Source organism: Mus caroli, unplaced genomic scaffold (genome assembly GCF_978045245.1).
Source record: "Mus caroli unplaced genomic scaffold, Mus_caroli_1 scaffold_3, whole genome shotgun sequence".
NCBI lineage: Eukaryota > Metazoa > Chordata > Mammalia > Rodentia > Muridae > Mus > Mus caroli.
The window spans coordinates 56,592,501-56,612,200 of NW_028227258.1; the positions used below are offsets into that span (position 1 = coordinate 56,592,501).

General features: G+C 39.0%; 1 protein-coding gene across 1 annotated transcript in view; it reads right to left on the reverse strand.

Annotated features, from left to right (window-relative positions):
* Nucleotides 1-19,700, reverse strand: part of Rsbn1 (round spermatid basic protein 1) — a 55,822-nt gene that overhangs the window by 23,598 nt on the left and 12,524 nt on the right. The window contains exon 2 of the mRNA XM_021158737.3: nucleotides 17,999-18,672. Within this exon, the coding sequence (XP_021014396.1) occupies nucleotides 17,999-18,672 (674 nt within the window). The remainder of the gene's footprint in view (nucleotides 1-17,998; nucleotides 18,673-19,700) is intronic.

The window sequence follows — 19,700 nt, forward strand, 5'->3', positions numbered from 1 at the left end:
GTTCAAAAAGAGGAAAATCATACCTCATACTAGATACCTAGCCAGCTTTATGGGGCTAATGAAAGCATGGCTCATGGAGGAGAACCTACAACAACCACTTTACTAAACCAGCACAATCCCTAAATGCAGTCTAAATATCTTTAGTCTTATTCTTACAGATAAGATTAAGTCTTGTTCCTCGTCAAAGAAATGTCTCCATGCAACAGATGAAGAACATTCTAGAAAACCATAACCAATTAAAATGCAAAGAACAAGTGACAACGCTGGTGCTCAGCTCCAACAACACAACCCTTGTACTTACAGCTCCGGGATCATAGCAGAAGGAGGAAAGGAAAGAAGGGGAAGTTTGCTGAGATAATGTGCCTCCTAGAAATGTCAGAGAAGCTACACTTATGAGACATTACCAACATGGCTACCTAGCTAAGACCTGAACAAGGACAATACTAAAGGCTAACATGGAAGGAAGGTATCTAAACCCTACACCAGAGGACTACAGGCAACAAAGAATGCTGACAGCAGAAGAAAACGACTTTCCCAGGAAGAGCCCCCACCTGGTTATCCAATACCAAGTGGTCAAACCTGAAAACACACACACACAAACACACACAAAACATTAATATGAACTAAGCAGGTTGCATTTATATATCTAAGAATATGTGTGTGTGTGTGTGTGCGCGCACACGCACACACATTTATATGTAAATCAGAGGCCATAAATTTAAGATACAGCAAAGGGGAAGTGTTGGAGGAAGGAAAGAAAAGGGGAAAATGATGTAATTATATTTTAATTGCAAAAACTTTTAAATAAAAGTATTTATATCTCATGTTATTATTTAATGTTTAAGATAATTACAAAATAGAGGTAAATATTTTTAAAAGAATCTGAAGAGATGAGTCAGTGATTAAGAGTCCTGGCTGCTCTTCCAGAGAACCCATATTTGATTCCTAGCCCTGACACGGCAGGTTACAACTCTCTGTAACTCTCTGTAATGGGGATGTGACAACCATTTCCGGCCTATGCAGGCATCAGGCACACATAAAGGCACACAAACATACATACAGGTAAAACCACTGACTGGTATTATCTAGAAAGTCTAATTTTAAAGTTACTTAGACTTAAAAAACTATAGAGAAACAAAGGTCCAAAAATAAAATGTTACAAATATTTGAGGAAAGACAAGTAAATAAACTGTCAAACTAAAAAAACAACTGAGACAGGAGGACCACACAGAGAAAGAGGAAAAAGAAAGCAACTAAGCCACAGTGAAAGACAACAGCAGTAACTTTAACATTTCAAACAACGGCCAAGAATATTAGGTCTGAAAAAAGAAGAAAAATTATCCAGAATGCATCTTTACTAAAACACTGGTTTAAAAGTTAACAAATGGTTGATAAGGAAAGAAACAAGCTGTTAATTTAGACTAGACACAACATCTCTAACAGACCAGACTCAGGATTGCCAAATTGGACTGGAAATCCTCCTACCCATTCATTTCTACTTACACACAATGGCAGAATGAAGCAGTATGTACTTGAGATAGAGGCAGATCCTATGCAGTTTTTGTATTAAAAGTTTATATACCCCAATTTAAATAGAGGCAGTATGATCCTAAAATACTATGCAGTTCTTAGTAGAAAAAAGTTTACCAGCTGGGCATGGTGATGAATGCTTTTAGTTCCAAATACTAAAGATAGATAAAGGCAGATAGATAGATCTTTGAGTGCAAGGCCAGCCTGCTCTACAGAGTAAGTTCTAAGACAGCCAGGGCTACAAAGAAAAACCCTAACTCAAATAACAAAAAAGAAAAAGTTTACCTACTCCCAATTAAAGCACTCATAGGAGAAAACAGGCAGCATGTTTAAATATTAAGTCTACTATTCACTGCAGTGTATCTGCAATACAACCTGCCTGCCTCATGTAAATACTTGTTGAATTTATGTATGTTAAGGGTAGAAACACAGTAATCAACCACTATACTCTGGCAAAGAGAGAGAAAAAGAAGAGCTACTGATCAACACTGTCACTTGCATTAACTTCTAGTAAATGAAAATTTTTGTTATTTAAATAATTAGTAACACAAGCCAGACTGGGAACAGCATTTATAAGCACAGTAACATGTACCAACTGAGTGAATCTGATGCCAAAAAGCAAACCACTAATTATTCCTAAGTATTCTGTCTTTCTTCTTGTTAGTGAGAATTTCCTGGGCATATGGCCAGTGAGCTAGGATCCCTGGCAACTAAGTATACCCTGTGATTAAGTTATAGCCAATAGGATGGTAAGTTAAAAATGCAATTTTCCTAAGGAACCATCTTGCCCTTCATTTCTTCTTTCTTTGCTAGCAGAACCCTGAGTGCTACAGAGCCAGGCTCATCCAAGCATACAATAAGGAAGGGATGGCCAAACTTAGAGACAGCAGGAACTAGGATGATGGATGATGTAAAGCAATGGTGCTAAACTGTGGGCTATCATAGAAGGAAAACATCCGTCCCTAGCCACCATATTTGCATTCTCTGTTATCGTCTTTTTGGTGGCACAGATGACACTGGCATATTATAGCCTGACCTGGACTTAAAGGGGGTGGGGGAACTAAAAAAGAAAAATAATCTACAACTACATTACACCCAAAAGAGAATAATTATGGTGATTAGATACTTGCAAATCAGACAGGTGAGAAGAAGTACAAATTAAAAGTGTATTTTGAATATTGATAAAAGATCAAAAGAGAACACAACAGTCATCAAATACTTTGAGGCTTGTTTGTCCCCCAAAGAATGCTGAAAGCTCAGTCTTAGTGTGGTGTTGCTGAGGAGATAATTAGGACACTGGGTATCACCTCATAAAGAAAGTACCATAGTCACAGAAAGTTGACAGAACATTCCTAAGAGAGTGTTAAAAATGAGCTGGTGCCCCTTTGGAGCCCTTCTGCCACATGGCCACTGATCATACTCCACCCAGAATGGAGCCAAATGTATGCCAGTGACATGCATCCCCTTGAATCCCCAGAACAATGAACTAAAACCTTTTGTCTTTATGAAATACCTGGCCTTTGCCAGTTTGTGATAGCAACAGAAAACAGACTAAGAAGTAGATTTATATAACTTTAAACAAAGAATAAGAATTATTAAAAAGCCCAAACCACTCATTTACTAAAAATTTATATTATATACCAGGACTGTCCTCAACACAGATACAACAAACCAAACATATTCCTGACTCCTTAAAGCTTATAGTCTAGTGGAGAAAGACTAAAACATTTAATTGTAAATTGTGAGGTCTTCAAAATAGAAAATGGGAAACTGTAATACAGAGTATAAAATGTCCTTTAAAGTAACATTAAGCTAAAATCTGAGGACAAGTTTAAAGAGGGAGAAAAAAAATCTAAGAACTACTAGCACTAGCTCTGAGTTCGAGGCCAGCCTGGTCTACAGAGTGAGTTCAAGGACAGCCAGGGCTACACAGAGAAACCCCGTCTCAAATGAATGGGAGGAAGGAAGGAAAGAAGGAAGGGGAAGGAAGAAGGAAGGAAGGAAGAAAGGAAGGAAGGAAGGAAGGAAGGAAGGAAGGAAGGAAGGAAGGAAGGAAGGAAGGAAGGAAGGGGAAGGAAGGAAGGAAGGAAGGAAGGAAGGAAGGAAGGAAGGAAGGAAGGAAGGGAGGGAGGGAGGGAGGGAGGGAGGGAGGGAGGGAGGGAGGGAGGGAGGGAGGGGAGGGGAGAGGAGGGGAGGGGGGAGGGGAGGGGAGGGGGAGGGGGGAGGGGGAGGGGGGAGGGGAGGGGGAGGGGGGAGGGGGAGGGAGGAGGGGAGGAAGAAGAAACCCGTTGGATTTAAAGGGAGAGGAAGCCTCCCAACTTGCCTCTGTCGCTGTTTTAGAGTTGGTGGTCTTACTGTACGTTCAGGCTGGCCTCAAACTCTACAGCTCAAGACATCTTACCTCAACGTTCCACATAGCTACAACTATAGTGTGTGTCTTTTCTTTTTTTTTTTTTTGGGGGGGGGGGGTTGTTTGTTTGTTTTTGGCTTTTCAAGACAGGGTTTCTCTGTGTAGCCCTGGCTGTCCTGAAACTCACTTTGTAGACCAGGCTGGCCTCAAACTCAGAAATCTGCCTGCCTGTCTCCCAAGTGCTGGGATTAAAGGCGTGCGGCCCGACAGTGTGTGTCTTCACAGCAAGCCATATCTTGGCCCTGGCGTTCCCCTGTACTGAGGCATAAAAAGTTTGCAAGACCAATGGGCCTCTCTTTCCAGTGATGGCCGACTAGGCCATCTTTTGATACATATGCAGCTAGAGTCAAGAGCTCTGGGGTACTGGTTAGTTCATAATGTTGTTCCACCTATAGGGTTGCAGATCCCTTTAGCTCCTTGGGTACTTTCTCTAGCTCCTCCATTGGGGGCCCTGTGATCCATCCAATAGCTGACTATGAGCATCCACTTCTGTGTTTGCTAGGCCCAGAAGTGGATGCCTCTGTCAGTTTTTAAGGCAAGGTCTCATTTAACCCAAGATGGCCTGGCACTCACACTATGTAGCTGAAAATGACCTTGAACTTCTGATCCTCCTGCCTCCACCTCCCTAGTACTGAGAATATAGTGGTGTACCACCATATCTGGTTTACACTAGGTTCGGGCTTAATCTCTTGGGCTCAGGTTGGTCCTCTACCTTTTTTCCATTTTTTTTAATTATATATTTTTATTTTTGTTCTGCTGTTTCCTTTTTCTACTGTAGATGAATTTTAGCTAAAATGGGTTGAATTTGAGAAGTTTCATTCTTGTTTGCTGTTGCTTTTAAAATAATTTTGTTACTCTATCATGGATGAAATTATTTTACTTTTTTTTTTATTAGATATTTACATTTCAAATGTTAGGATGAACTCAGGATACTTTTATTTGTTTAATGTTCAGAGAAACAGGGGAAAGAGACCAGTTAGGAGAATTCTATAATATTCCAAGTAAGAAATTGCTCAAAGGCAGTGAATGAACTGATTTTAACAGGGGTAGGAAGAAAATATATACAGAAGGTATCAAAACCATTAAACTAGGAGGACTTAAAAGACTGAATCTGACAGGAAACAGGAAAATGTATCAAGGATTACTACGAACTTGTATCCTTTACAACTAGATAAAAAATATTACTCATTCTCCTTTCTGGGAGAGGAGTCTGGGTAGGAAGGTGGTATCTGTTTTAGACACCATGAATTTGAACCATGGGACAGGTGGAATAAATACCCTCTAAATTCCTAGAACCTATGAATGTTACCTTGTCAAAAAAGGGAACTTTGCAAGTATGAATAAATAAGGACACTGAGATGGATTATACAAATAGACACCAAAGGTAATTCCACACTTTGTCTCCCCTCCACAGTTAGGCACCAAGTCTAAAGAGTCTGAAGAGAGAGGTTTAACATAGTCTAACTCCCTGGTAAAATGTAATGGTTCTTAACTATAGAAATTAAAAGCCCCAGAGAAAAAACCACTGATAGTTAAGAGCTTTACTCACAGTGCTATGGATTTCTTACTGAGTCACAAACTGGTGAGTCCCACCTATGTGACTGCAGGGTTTCTGACCAGTTTTGTAGTAACTTAGGTTTAAATATGAACAGAACACCAGATCACTTTTGAAGAAAACCTATAATAAAACACTAAGACAAACAGAATTTGTAGAGATAAAGCATAAAAGAAAATTTGATTAATTTAATAATTAAAATAATGTCATCCTAACATTTGAAATGTAAATAAAGAAAATATCTAATAAAAAATAAAATAAAATAAAATAATTTCATCCATGACAGAGTAACAAAATTATTTTAAAAGCAACAGCAAACAAGAATGAAACTTCTCAAATTCAACCCATTTTAACTAAAATTCATCTACAGTAGAAAAAGGAAACAGCAGAACAAAAAGAAAACAAATATATTTTAAAAAAAAAATGGGGAAAAAAAGAAGAGGACCAACCTGAACCCAAGAGATTAAAATAGGCCATAGCAATATAACAAGTACCCACTTAAAAGAGGAAATTGAGGCCAAAAAGTTTCTCCAAGGGTAAAGGCATTTGCCACCAGGCCTAACGGTGAGTTCAACGCCCAGGACTCATACTCAGTAGAAGGAAAGAAATCTCTAAGTTGTCCTTTGACCTACACATGTGCATGCTATGTGTAACCAATGTAATAAAAATGAGATTAAAAAATTAAGTAAATTAGACCATCAGTTGGGAGAACTAACATACAAAAAGACTTTCTGAAGGAAAAAAGTAAGAGAAGGAGGAAAAGGAGCAATAAAAACTGCAGGAAGGAAATAGTAAAGAGTTAAAGCCAAAAATGTAGCTCCGTGGTAGAACACTTATCTAACACGCCTAAGAGTCTGGATTCAATCCCCAGCAAGCAAGAAAGACAGAAGGAGAGGGGAGGGGAGGAGAAAGAAGGAAAAAAAAAAGAGGAGAAGGAACGAAAGGTAAATGAGTGGGAAGATAAGGAAGGGAAAAGGAAAGAAATAGTAGAAAATGTACTCAAGTTGGGCAGTGGTGGCACAGGCCTTTAATCCCAGCACTTGGGAGGCAGAGGCAGGTGGATTTCTGAATTCGAGGCCAGCCTGGTCTACAGAGTGAGTTCCAGGACAGCCAGGGCTACACAGAGAAACCCTGTCTCAAAAAACCAAAAAAAGAAAAAAATATGAGAATATTAAGGATAATGTGCTTTGAGATAAGGTCTCTCTTAAAAATTACTATGAAATGTATCAAGCATGTAAAGAAGTCTAAGTTATGAACATTTAGATTAATATCATGAAACCCGAGTGCTGGGCTTAAAGGCGTGCGCCACCACCGCCTTCTCAATTTTTATAATAAAGAAATGTTGAAAATGTCCAAAGATAGAGGAAGCGGTAGGGAGAAAGGTGCCCAAAAAGGATCAGAAATGACAACATTGAGTTCTTCAACAGAAACTTTTAAGTTTAAAAGACATTGGAACAATACTTTTACAAATTGAAAAAGATTACCTAATCTAGAACTCCAGACCCACCTGAACCACCAACTAAATAGCACCACGGTGCAGAGACTTCCTACATGTGAGGTCTTATCTGAGCCATGGATCCTGATAACAGTTGTGAATTTTTAGAGAAAAAAAAGTAGAAATATCAGAATATACATGTGGATAGACATTTACATCAATAATTACAACACGACAATATTATAAAACAGCAAATGCCCAAGAACAAGAGAATTTTAATATCCAATACCCTCAATACAAAGGGTGACAATGAATGATCTAGTGTTGTTCATCAACATAATTCTCATATAACAGTTGAACCAAAACTAGGATCCTAAAGAATAACCCATGAGATAGAGTAGTTGTCTTAGCTTGGGTTTCATTGCTGATAAGAGAAACTGTAACCAAGGCAACTCTTATAAGGGACAGCATTTAAATGGGGCTTACAGTTTCAGAGGTTCAGTCCATTATCATCATGGCAGGAAGCAAGGTTGTGTGCAAGCAGACATGGTGCTGGAAGAGTCAAGAGTACACGGGAGATACTCTTCTCCTCCTGTAGAGGCAGCCAGGAAGAAGGTCTCTTCCACACTGGGAGGAGCTTAAGCATGAGGAGCCCTATACAATGACACAAGTCCTCCAATAAGGCCACACCTCCTTAATAGTGCCACTTCCCATGGGCCAAGCATATTCAAACCACCACAGTAGAACATGTCATTTTATGTTCATGCTGTGGTGAGTTCTCTGTTTCTTTCTTGCCTAACATGATGCGGGGCAAGTGGACTAACCAGAATCTATAGTAAACCTCTGAGCATATTTCCTATTTAAATTAAGGTGGTATATCAAATGCAGACCTTCTGTCTATAAAAACAGGGATTACCAGAGGCTTTTCCCCCAAGTGGCTAAAGAAAATACAAGGTCAGGCTCCTAGAACCAGAGTGATAATCATGAAGACATAAACTAGACATGAGTCAGACAAAAGTAACTCATGAGTATAACTACCAGTATAATCAAGTTTCTAAGGTGATAGACATTGGGCTATCTACCAGGTTAAAAATATCCATGAAAAGTGTACTGTGAATAACCACATCCATCTCCCTCTCCTTCCACAGCAGATCAAGGTTGCTAGCCTCTCTGGTACTAGAACCCAAATATAACTGGAGTCTCTCAAAATATACATCATAGTAAAGTAATGTAATTGCTAAAAATTATAAACAATAAATTCAAGACAAAGATTTGCTTTAGAATTAAAAAGAAAGAGAAACTTGTCTTTTAAAGGACACATACAAAGCAGCAATTCATGAATATAATCTCTCCCCTTTTCATTTAAAACGGAAGAGGCAAAGGTTGGAAAGTAGGGATGGCTTATTACTGAAAATCCTAAGCAAATGGGTAGCTTCTGTTGTGATGGTGAAAAAAAAAATCTCTGGAAATTAACAGTGATGATGATTATAAAACATTCTGGAAGTAATTAATTCCACAGAATCATAGTCTTTAATGGTCAAAATGTTAAAGCTTCTTTTATGGATATGTTAAAACAACAGGGGTTCGTGATATGGTGAGTTAACAGAGTGCTTGTCTAGCATGCATGAAGGCCTATGCTCAACTCTCAGCACTGCATACACCAGGCCTGGTGACCCTGCCTGCAGTCCTAGCATTCAAAAAGTAGACAGGAGGGTTACAAGTCCAACCCTCTACATAGCAAGTTAGAGGCCAGTCTGGAAAGCATAAGACCCTAGCTCCAAAGAATAAATAAAAAAGAAGTAGGCTGATGGTCAGAATCTAGAACACAAATAGGCAAAGTAGTAGTTAATGGACTATCTTCTCTAAAAGACCAAGAAGGGGTGAGGGACTGGGAAGATGACTCAGTCATAAAGTGTTTGCTACACAAGTGTGAATACTGGACTTCAGATCCCCCAAACCCTATAAATCCAGTGTTGGGGAGGACGAAACAGGTGAATCCTCAGAGCTCATTGGCTGGCCAGCGTAGCTAAATTAGTGAGCTCCTAGGTTCAGTGAGAGATATTGCCTCAAAAAAAAAGTATATGAAGAATAACTGAGGAAGATATATGGGTTGATTTCTGGCCTATACACACATGTATGCAAACACAGAGTGGGGGAAGGAGAGGGAGAAGAAGATGGGGGGGGGGGGGAGAGGGAGAGGGAGAACACTAAATTTTCAGTCTTGAAGAATAGGTATAGGCAAATAAGCTGACTTTGCTAAGCAATGCTTCCAAGTTAAGAGATAGTCCCAAATGACTAATTATCAACCTCAAAGGGGGTTTTAAAAATAATTTTGTAATATATAGATATTAGACAAGATTGTCTCAGTTTACGATGTTATAAAAATCTAAGATTGTACCTACATATCAAATGAAAAGAATTATAGTAGGGATAGATAGCATGTGATATAAAACAATGCCTCTTAAAATTCACCATTGCAAGAATTGAGTCATTTGGGGCATGTATCTCAGACTTACTCCAAATATAATGAATAGGAAGCTACAAAAAAATCTGAGAAAATGACATGTATTTTCAATGAAAGCAATAAACAAGCTGAGTTCTATCATTTTCTAAAGTACATTAGAGCAGAGTGGGTGGAAGAAGAAACACATCAGCGGTATTACAGGAGGTAAGCAAAGAGAGCAGAAAAACAAAGCAAAGCTGCCAGCAGTGCAGACGACAACGGCGACAGAGAAAACCCTGCCGTAGTAATGTCAAGAGAGAACACTGGGGAATTATTCACGCTTAGCATGCACTCAAAGAACCTGGTATGTTTATGATAGCCACCAAATGTTAACCAACGACCTATCTGTTCTATGTCAACATACATATGGTTCTTTAGGTTACAAATTCAACATTGCATTAATCCTATATCATTTCTGAGAATTAGGTAAATCCCACTGTGTATCCAATACATAACTTCTAAAACTACCCATTAATACTCAGAACACCACCAAGCTTGAAATGTATCATCATACTGAAAACCCTGTATATGACAGATTGATTGTCCCATAGAACCTGTTCTCAGGAAAAAAGGCCCACTTAAGCTGATTGTTTTAAAACACAGAAAGGAAAAAGCAAGCCAGCAATTTTCCTAACCTTGTGACCTATGAGTAGAAAACATTCTTTAAAACATCCCATGAAAAAAGCACTGAGTGGGTCAAAGTGAGTTTACTACAAGCTGTACCAAGAACTACACAAAATAATCAAACCTGCTATGTATGCTGTTCTATTTTCTAAAGGCGGCAACTTCAAGTATTTGTTTTTCCCTTTTATACAATGTACTAATGCTTAGTGTTCCTCAAGGGTTTAGCTATTTCCCAATTACATACTATTCTACATACCACTCTTTATCACAACTGTCAATATTACAAAAATGTCAATATATTAATCAAAGGTTGGAGAGCTAATAAGCCTTATCCTAACACATGATAGGCAAATAATTTTTTATTCTCTAAAACAAGACATAAAGTTGGATAGTCCAATCCTACAGAATGTTATTTTTTAGAATATTTCTATTATAAAAGTAACATTTGCTACCCAAATAAAGTTTTTATGTTGCCCTTACTCAGGTCAGATGGAAAACATGTCTTACTACAATTTTTAAGTATGTCCTTCAGTGAAATTTCCAATCCTAAGTACAGAAATTTTTGGGGGGAAAAAAAAAACAGAACTTAAAATATGAACATTTGCCTTACGGCACTTATACAGCCATCATCCTTCTTCGTACATACCCTTCCATCTCAGTGATGTTTAAAACAATCCCCATTTTAACATTACTATATTGACACTTTGTTGCTGTTTTCATGGGGAAGTCATCTATAAACTTTATGAGGCCTATGACCTTCTAGAGTCATCAACACTACCTAGGAATGTTAGAAATGAAGGATCTATGAGGACGGAGAAGCAGCTCAGAGGTTAAGAGCTCTGGCTGCTCTTTCAAAAGACCTATGATCCATTCCCAGCACCCATATGGCAGAGCAAACCAACTATAGTTCCAGTTTCAGGGCTTCTGACACCATCTTCTGGCCTCTGCAGACACCAGGCATGGTGCACATACACATGCTCAGGCAAAGTCCAACACATATTAAGATATAATAAGATTCTCAGTTAAATTATATGCACATTATAGTTTTTTAAGCCCCAAACCTTAGACTTTCGTACCATTCAGAGAAAGGACAAAACAATTCCTTGTTAAGAATCTGCAATTATTTAATCTTGAGAAGGTGACAAAGTATTATGACCAAAATACTGTCACCTAGTAGGATACAAGGGATACAAGGACTTAAAGATGACTTCCTCTTCCCTAAAGTCTGTGATCCTTAAAAAGATTTGAGCTTTTATCAGTTCCTCTGTTACCACAGGTCTACAATAACATAGGGCGCTAAGGACCAAGACTTTACTGTAGAATTGTAACAACTCTACAAGCGTTGAGTTACAAGCGTTTTCAGATATCCAATACTATAGCTATAATTTATACCTAATTAAAACGATCACAGCCGGGCAGTGGTGGTGCACGCCTTTAATCCCAGCACTTGGGAGGCAGAGGCAGGCGGATTTCTGAGTTCGAGGCCACCCTGGTCTACAAAGTGAGTTCCAGGACAGCAAGGGCTTCACAGAGAAACCCTGTCTCGGAAAAAAAAAAAAAATCACAAATCATATTGATTCCCAAAATGTATGCAGATAAAAACTTTTAAGAAAAAAAGGCATTTCTATGTGAACATAGAAATTTCTCCATTAACTGACCTAAAGATTAGACAAACATTCAAACATTTAGGCCAAGACTGGGACTTATCCAATGACCAATTAAAAATTAGAAATGAATATTCTTACAGAATTATAATAAATGCATGGTCTTTTAGAAATTCAAATTCACAAAGCTGTCCTTCAGTCCCTAGGAGTGAAGTAAGCAAACAAGGATCAGCATGGTGTTCCAACAGACACAATGAACTTACCTCCTGAAGTGTTAAAGTAGTCAATGATTATAAAATGTTTAAAAGGGGGGCGGGGATGGCTCAGCAGTTAAGAAAACCGAATGCTTTTCTAGAGGTCCTGAGCTCAATTCCCAGCAACTACATGGTGGCTCACAACCATCTGTAACAGGATCCCATGCCCAATTCTGGTGTGTCTGAAGACAGTTACAGTGCACTCATATAAATGAAATAAATAAAATCTTTTTAAAAAATTAAAAACAGAGAAAAGAAAAACAGCCTATACATGGACCCTAGCTTCACCCAATATAGTAACTAAAAAATATAAAAGTAATAGAAACTCTAACTTTTCTTACATGAAACAATCCTACAGATTACTTCATGAGCTAAAGTTCCCAGGGGAGAAAAAAGAGGTGCCTAAGGTTAGGTTAAGGAGTCTAAAAGGCTCATTGACTGATAAGAATTCTGTGATTGTGGCAATCTGGAATGCTGGAGTTTCCAAACCACCTTGGGAGAGCTTTAGCCTACTTATTATTTATGCCCACCTGTTTAACCTACTATCCTTACCATTCATCGGGTAAACCCTGCCTGGACTGTGCTGTTCATATTGACAGCCTTCTCCTGCTAGAGGACAACATTCTAAAGCAGTGAATCGTCATGTGCATAATAATCATCTCGGGAACCTGCAGACATCCAGATTCTGATCTGAAAGATCTGAGTAAAAGTAAGAGCATACATTTCTAGCACGCACTGTGGTGCTGCCAAAAACTCTCAAGCACATTTTGATAGCAAGGTTCTAAAGAAAAGCTACAATTTACAATACTTAGGATCCACCACTACCACCATTATTCCAGCATTTTGTACAGCACTAGTCTTGATGATGTTTCCAATTAAATTCCTAACTTGTAAGCTTAACACTTTTCCATCTTTATCTTACTTGATCCATCATATGCTGTGTATTTTTTTTTTAATTTATTCACTTTACATCTCGATCACCGTATCTCCTCCCAGTCTCCCATACATAGTCCCTCCCCTCAGGACCCTCCTCTTCTCCTCTGAGAAACAGGAGAATCCCCTTGGATATCCCCCAACCCTGGCACATCAAGTCCATGCAGAGTTAGGACTACTTCTCTCACTGAGGCCAGACAAGACAGCCGAGTTAGGGGGAATGGATTCCACAAACAGACTACAGCTTTAGGAATAGCCCCCACTCCAGTTGGTCAGGACCCATATGAAGACAGCTGCATATCTGCTACATTGTGCAAGGTGCCTAGGTCGAGCCCATGTATGCTCTTTGGTTGGTGGTTCAGTCTCTCAGAGCCCCCAAGGGCCCAGGTTAGTTGACTCTGTTTGGTCTTCCTGTAGAGTTCCTATCCCCTTTAGGGCCCTCAATCCTTCCCCCAACTCTTCCATAAGACTCCCCAAGCTCCATCCAATGTTTGGCCATGGGTCTCTGCATCTGTCTGAGTTAGCTGCTGAGTGGAGCCTCTCAGAGGACAGCCATGCTGGGCTTCTGTCTGCAAGCACAATGTGTAAATTTTTTTAAAGTTTTTTTTTAATGTGTGTCTGTGAGTGTAGCTGCACATGTGTGATATGCATGCATGTGTGTATCCACAAAGGCTGTAGGAGGACAGCAGATGGATGAGCTGGAGTTCCAAGTGTCTGCAAGACCCCCAAGCTAGTTAAATGGGTGATAGGATCCAAACTTCAGGTCTCATGACTGCACAGCAACTGTTTTTAATCACTGAGCCATCCCATCTGCTGGCTATATTATATTTTTATCATCTCATTACTGTTAAAATCTAGGAAACATATCCTCATCTGCCTTCCATTTTGGGTCTCTTCCCAAATTCTCACAAAGCAGGTACACTACACCTCTATCTTCACCTCTTCTCAATTCTACCATCATCTCTGGTTTGCCTACATGTTAATTAACCCAAAACCTGCATTTCCCAACCTTTGACCCACATATTCAGTCACTAAGAAATCTTTTTTAAAATGAGCTTAAATATACACCTCCTAGGGGCTGGAGAGATGGCTCAGCGGTTAAGAGTACTGACTGCTCTCCCAAAGGTCCTGAGTTCAAATCCCAGCAACCACATGGTGGCTCACAACCATCCATAATGAGATCTGTCTCCCTCTTTTTATGTCTGAAGACAACTACAGTGTACTTAAATATAATAAATCAGTGTACTTAAATATAATAAATAAATAAATCTTTAAAAAAATATATATACCTCCAATTCAAAATATCTCCAACAGCCAGGACCTGCTAGCTCCACAGAAGAGCACCTGTCCAGTACACACAAAGTCCTGGTTTCAATCTCTAGCATTAACAATAGACTGGGAGTTAGAAGTACGTCAAAAGCTGAGCAGTGGTGGTGCACGCCTTTAATCCCAGCACTTAGGAGGCAGAGACAGGTGGATTTCTGAATTCAAGGCCAGCCTGGTCTACAGAGTGAGTTCCAGGACAGCCAGGGCTACACAGAGAAACCCTGTCTCGAAAAAAAAAAAAAAAAAAAGTCCGCCAAAAGATCTCAAATACTACAGCACCCACACTCCACCCTCCCCAGCTTTTGTATTAACCTTCCTTATCGCCAACTCCAATGTTACGTCATATCTTAAAACTGGCTCTCTTTCACTAAACCCAGTTAGCCTCCACTTAATAATTTCTTAAATCTTATTCTTTTCTCCAAAACTGTTATTAGTTTGAACACAGAATCTGACCTAGTTACTATAGTAACCTAATCAGTTTTCTTGTTTACAAACTTATTTTCTCCCACATTTTCATTCTCTACCTTACCATTTAATCTTTTTTTTTAAAGATTTATTTATTTATTTATTTATTATATGTAAGTACACTATAGCTGTCCTCAGACACTCCAGAAGAGGGAGTCAGATCTCGTTACAGATGGTTGTGAGCCACAATGTGGTTGCTGGGATTTGAACTCCTGACCTTCGGAAGAGCAGTCGGGTGCTCTTACCCACTGAGCCATCTCACCAGCCCACCATTTAATCTTTACAGGTATAATTTGTTGTTATCCCCTACAAAAATTCCCATCACCTTTAGAAAAAGCATTTTAGCGTATCATATAGTACTTTTCACACCCGCAACCTTATTCTCTTTCCCTCTTCTCTCACTCAAGCCACTCTTAACAACCAGAGTGTCCCTTTGCTTCATGAGCTATTCACAGCTCCCCAAATGTGGCCCACTCTCAAGACTGTATGTATATTTGCACAGGTTAAAATGCATCTGTTTAACAATGACCATACCAAGTGTGATGGTTTGCAGAGCCCAGGGAGTGGCACTATTAGAAGGTGTAGCCCTGTTGGAGTAGGTGTGTCACTGTGTAGGGGGGCTTTAAGACCCTCATCCAGCAGCCTAGAAGTCAGTCTTCTGCTAGCATCCTTGAGATGAAGATGTAGAACTCTCGGTTCCTCCTATACCATGCCTGCCTGGATGCCACCATGTTCCTGCTTTAGATGATACTGGACTGACCCTCTGAACTTGTAAGTCAACCCCAATTAAATGTTGTCCATTATAAGTCTTGTCTTGGTCATGGTGTCTGTTCACAGCAGTAAAACCCTAACTTAACTAACACACCAAGTTAAGTACTGATCTGCTTTTAAGAGCCTCCTTAAGCATAGCATGCTTTAAAATGCCATCTGATCACCAAATCCTCCTCCCTCAACAAGAGGGTTTCCCTGTGTGCACCGCTATTCTTCTTAACCTGGTTTAGAACTGCCACTTTACTCACCTCTCTGCTAGGCTAAATTCATCAGTTAGTCCTTTTAAGAACTGAGTGTCCAGTAGCTGAAACCTATCTTTAAGTACAATCATGAACAATTATTATGGCTACAGGTTTAAGTTATGAAAAAAAATTTTAAAGCCTATAATTTTTAGCTTGACTTTATAGCTTGGCAGAAGTTCCTAAGACTACAGAACACAGACTTCCATAATACCCAATGTGTTCACTTAATTCCCAGCATCTAAGCACATTTGTTTTAAAAATATGAAAAACAAAGCTCCTCCTACTTCCCACTGAAATCCAGTCTTAGCTTCATAACCACAATGTTAGACAAACAGCACAGCAATCTCGTTCCCAGCGGTCCGTCCGTCCGTCGGTCTGTCCGTCCGTCGGTCACATTAAGTAGTCAGACGGCCTCCAGACAGCCTCCTCGGATTCTCTCCTGAGCCTTCTACTTACTGACTGACTGACTGACTGACTGACTGACTGACTGCATAACAAATGAACAGTGTCTTCAATGAACAGCAGAGAAAAACTGCTTACCTACCTCCTGGTTGTTTCAAATACAAGCCATAAACAAATGTGAACTAATGTGTTAGCTTCCATCTCCACATTCATCAAAGATTTTACAAATGCAAATGTCAAGGTTCAAGGGCTAATCAAAACCTAAGTTACTGGAGCACAGTCCTCTTACATGGCTAAAGCAGCAAGATCTAATTCCATAATAATCTAACATATTCTTTATGGGTACTTATTTTATAAGCAACAAAGTAAATCTCAAGGTAAGTTGTTGGTACAGTCATTTAAATATCAGCTCCATTTAAAAAAATTAATTGGAAGACAAAAATCAGCAGGGAATATCATTTTGAGATGTCTTATTTAGCAGGAGTATTGTCTGTTGACATACAAAGTCAATCTATAGACTAAAGCGAAAGTTTAAAAAGTCACCTTTACAAAACCTTATCTCCCCCAAATTTCTGACTCATTTCTTAGATACACTTGCTGATCTGTCAGAATAGAAAATTTATTTAATTTCTCTAATCTAAAAAAGTAAGCCCCACTCTCAGCAGAGCCTTCATTGACTACAGACTAGATTAGAGCTGTTCTCTTCTCTTTCTCAGTATTTATCAAAGTAGGATTCTTTAACTTTCAAAGGGAAAAACTCCTTTAAAAAAAGAAAAAGAAAGGAAAATCTACTACAAAAGTCAGTACTTTGGTACCTGATTGCAGTAACAAGGCCAAAATCCAAGACGAAGCCCTTTATTGCACATGGAGTTCCAACATCTTGGGCAGACTCAGCTTGCGACCTCTCCAGATTAGCTGCTCCTGCTCTCTCTACTGCAGAGAGAACTTCAATTAGAGAGATTCTGAAGCCCATAAATCTGAATTGGACACTCCCCTCATTGGAGGCAAGAATGGGAAGATTAACTAAAAAATCCAAGTTGGAGGAGGGTTCAGGTGAGTGTACACAGCTTGAACCCACTATAATAGAAGCAGCTGAGAGTCGGATTGTATAACTTTATTTACCTCAAAAAAAAATTTTAAGGGAAAAGAATGACAGTAAATTACTATAAAACCTGAAAAAGCAGATTATATAAATCTTTAAAAAGTGAACTGGTCTCCACTGAACTTGAACGGCAATATCTACAGTATAAACCTGGTGCTTCCCCTTTATACTTACAATCTGAGAAAAGCAAACGAAGAAACAAAAACAAAAACACTGAAAAACCTTCAGATTCATTATTGTTCTTTTTAATACTCTACAATAATTCCATTGAAAGGAACACTTGGCTAAAAACTGGTTAGAAAGGAACGTTTCCCTGCTGACTTAAGCCTAACTGCCCAAGCAAGGCTTCAATCAGAAAATGTCTTTACCTACAACAGTGCACAGGCAGAAGGAGCAGAGGCAATGGCGGTCTCTCCAGTCACAAATCACACCAATGGGATGCATTTCTGGGATAGACTGCCAACAAGTTACAGAAAGAACTTAAGCAAAACCTGGTAAATAAATAAGCCAACACCTTCTGTTTTCTATTCTAGTATCAGAGTCTTCGGTAATGTTACCCTAAGGCTACAATGTCTAAATCATATGCTCTACACTAGCCTGGATTCATTTTTAAGCTCATTTCCATAAACACATATGATGCATAAATCATTTCTTCAAGCAAGTAAAAGTTCCACACCAAAGATCTCACCAGTTAGAAATCACAATTTAAAGAAAAGACAGTCTGAAGTACTTTTATTATGAGGAACTTTTATAATGTGTGCAGGTGTGTTGTGCAATACAATGAAATTAATTCTGCTGAGAAACTGTATTTACTATCCAATTGAACAATAATTTTACCTTACCTGAGTATGAAAATTTGAAATGGTGGTTGTTTCAATATCTTTCTTGCCCAAAATTTCCATTTTCACTGGAGTGTTGGGAAAATTAAAAGCAAAGTAGTCCAGGAAGTCTGGGAGATAAGCGGCCGCTCCATGCACTATTGCTAACGCATAGTACGCAGCGTTTTTCTCATTTTCACTGAATGTCAAAGCAAGAAACTCCTCAGAAAATCTCTCCATCTCCATTGGAGACAAAAATGAGAGTTCATCCATGTATGCATGAAGGACAAGAGCACCCCCATTGGACTGGTGTTCTTCATGAATAAAGTTGCTAAATTTAGTACCTGTTTTTAAGAAATTTCTGCGAATAGAATGTTCTTGGTGCGTTGTAAAAGGTGTCTGTACTCCCTGGGGCACCCGATATTCTTGCATGCCCAAATTTAATCTGCACAGCTGTTCATCCTTCAAATACCTGAAGGACTCCTTATTAACTCCTGAAGTGCTATTTAGCTGTCCTTGGGTGAGAATTTCTTTGCTGATGCGGGTCAGGCCAGCACAGACGGTTTGTACTTCCTTATTGTACATTTTAAGGCGTCTTCCTCTCATGTCTTCTCGATGTTTCTTTTTCTTTTTCTTCTTTATTTTCTTCAAGACAAAATCATCAGCTCTCTGGGTTTTACCATTTTCATCTGCTGTTTCTGGCCACAATAATTAAAAATAAGTTAGTTGCTAGGACCAGTGTCAATATACATGTGTCTTAAGGTATTTGATCTAAATTTAAAAACCTCTCCTTAATTTCTGAGAATGTTATTACAATTTTTATCATTAGAAATAAAAAATGGGACAAAAACCTTAAAATATAGTAATATTCTGGGTCAAAGATTATACTAAAAAACAAAAACAAAGAACCGGGTAGTGAGTTATTGGTGGAAATATAGTTAAATGGTATGTAACACTTACTTAAATATGTGCAAGACCATGGACAACACACACACATACACACACACACAGGATATATTTCATATGACTTGTAATAAAGATAAAACATGGAAATAGTGTGTGCTACACCATATGAAGTATTTAGTTACATAAAATCTAAATTGAAGTTCATTGTTTCACATTTTCCTGTCAGTCTATTAATTATTATAGTACACACAGTTGAGTCAGACAAAATAAGCCATAAAACAATAGTTTACCTATCAAATGAGCTTATAAACAATGTGGCCTTGCAGCAGCAGGGTGGAGGAAGAGGCAACTAGGCTATAGGACACAGAGACTGCTGACACAGGTGGCCACTCCCACTGACCACGCCGCTCGCTCCGGCTTGCTTTCCTTTCGCCTCACTGCCTATGCTCCACAAGGGTGCTTGTTCCTCTCAACCTTTTTCTCCATTTCTGTCTTGCTACATTTTTGTCAGCCCTTTTTCCTGCGTGTCTCTTAAAAGTGATCATTACTTTTCTTCAGGAAAGACCGAGACTTTACAATAATATCCTTTTGGGCCTGGTGTGGTAGCACACAATTGTACTTCAAGTGTCTGGGAGACTGACAAAAGATGAAGAATTGGAAGTTAGTCTGGGTTCTAAAGCAAGACTCTCAAAAAAGGACCTGAAATAGAAACCCTTTTCCTCTTCTCATGGGAAAAAGTAAAAGAAAGGCAACACAAACAGCAAGATACCCAAAAGAAAACACAGAGGCAAACCCCAGCACACACATAGATAAAGCACAT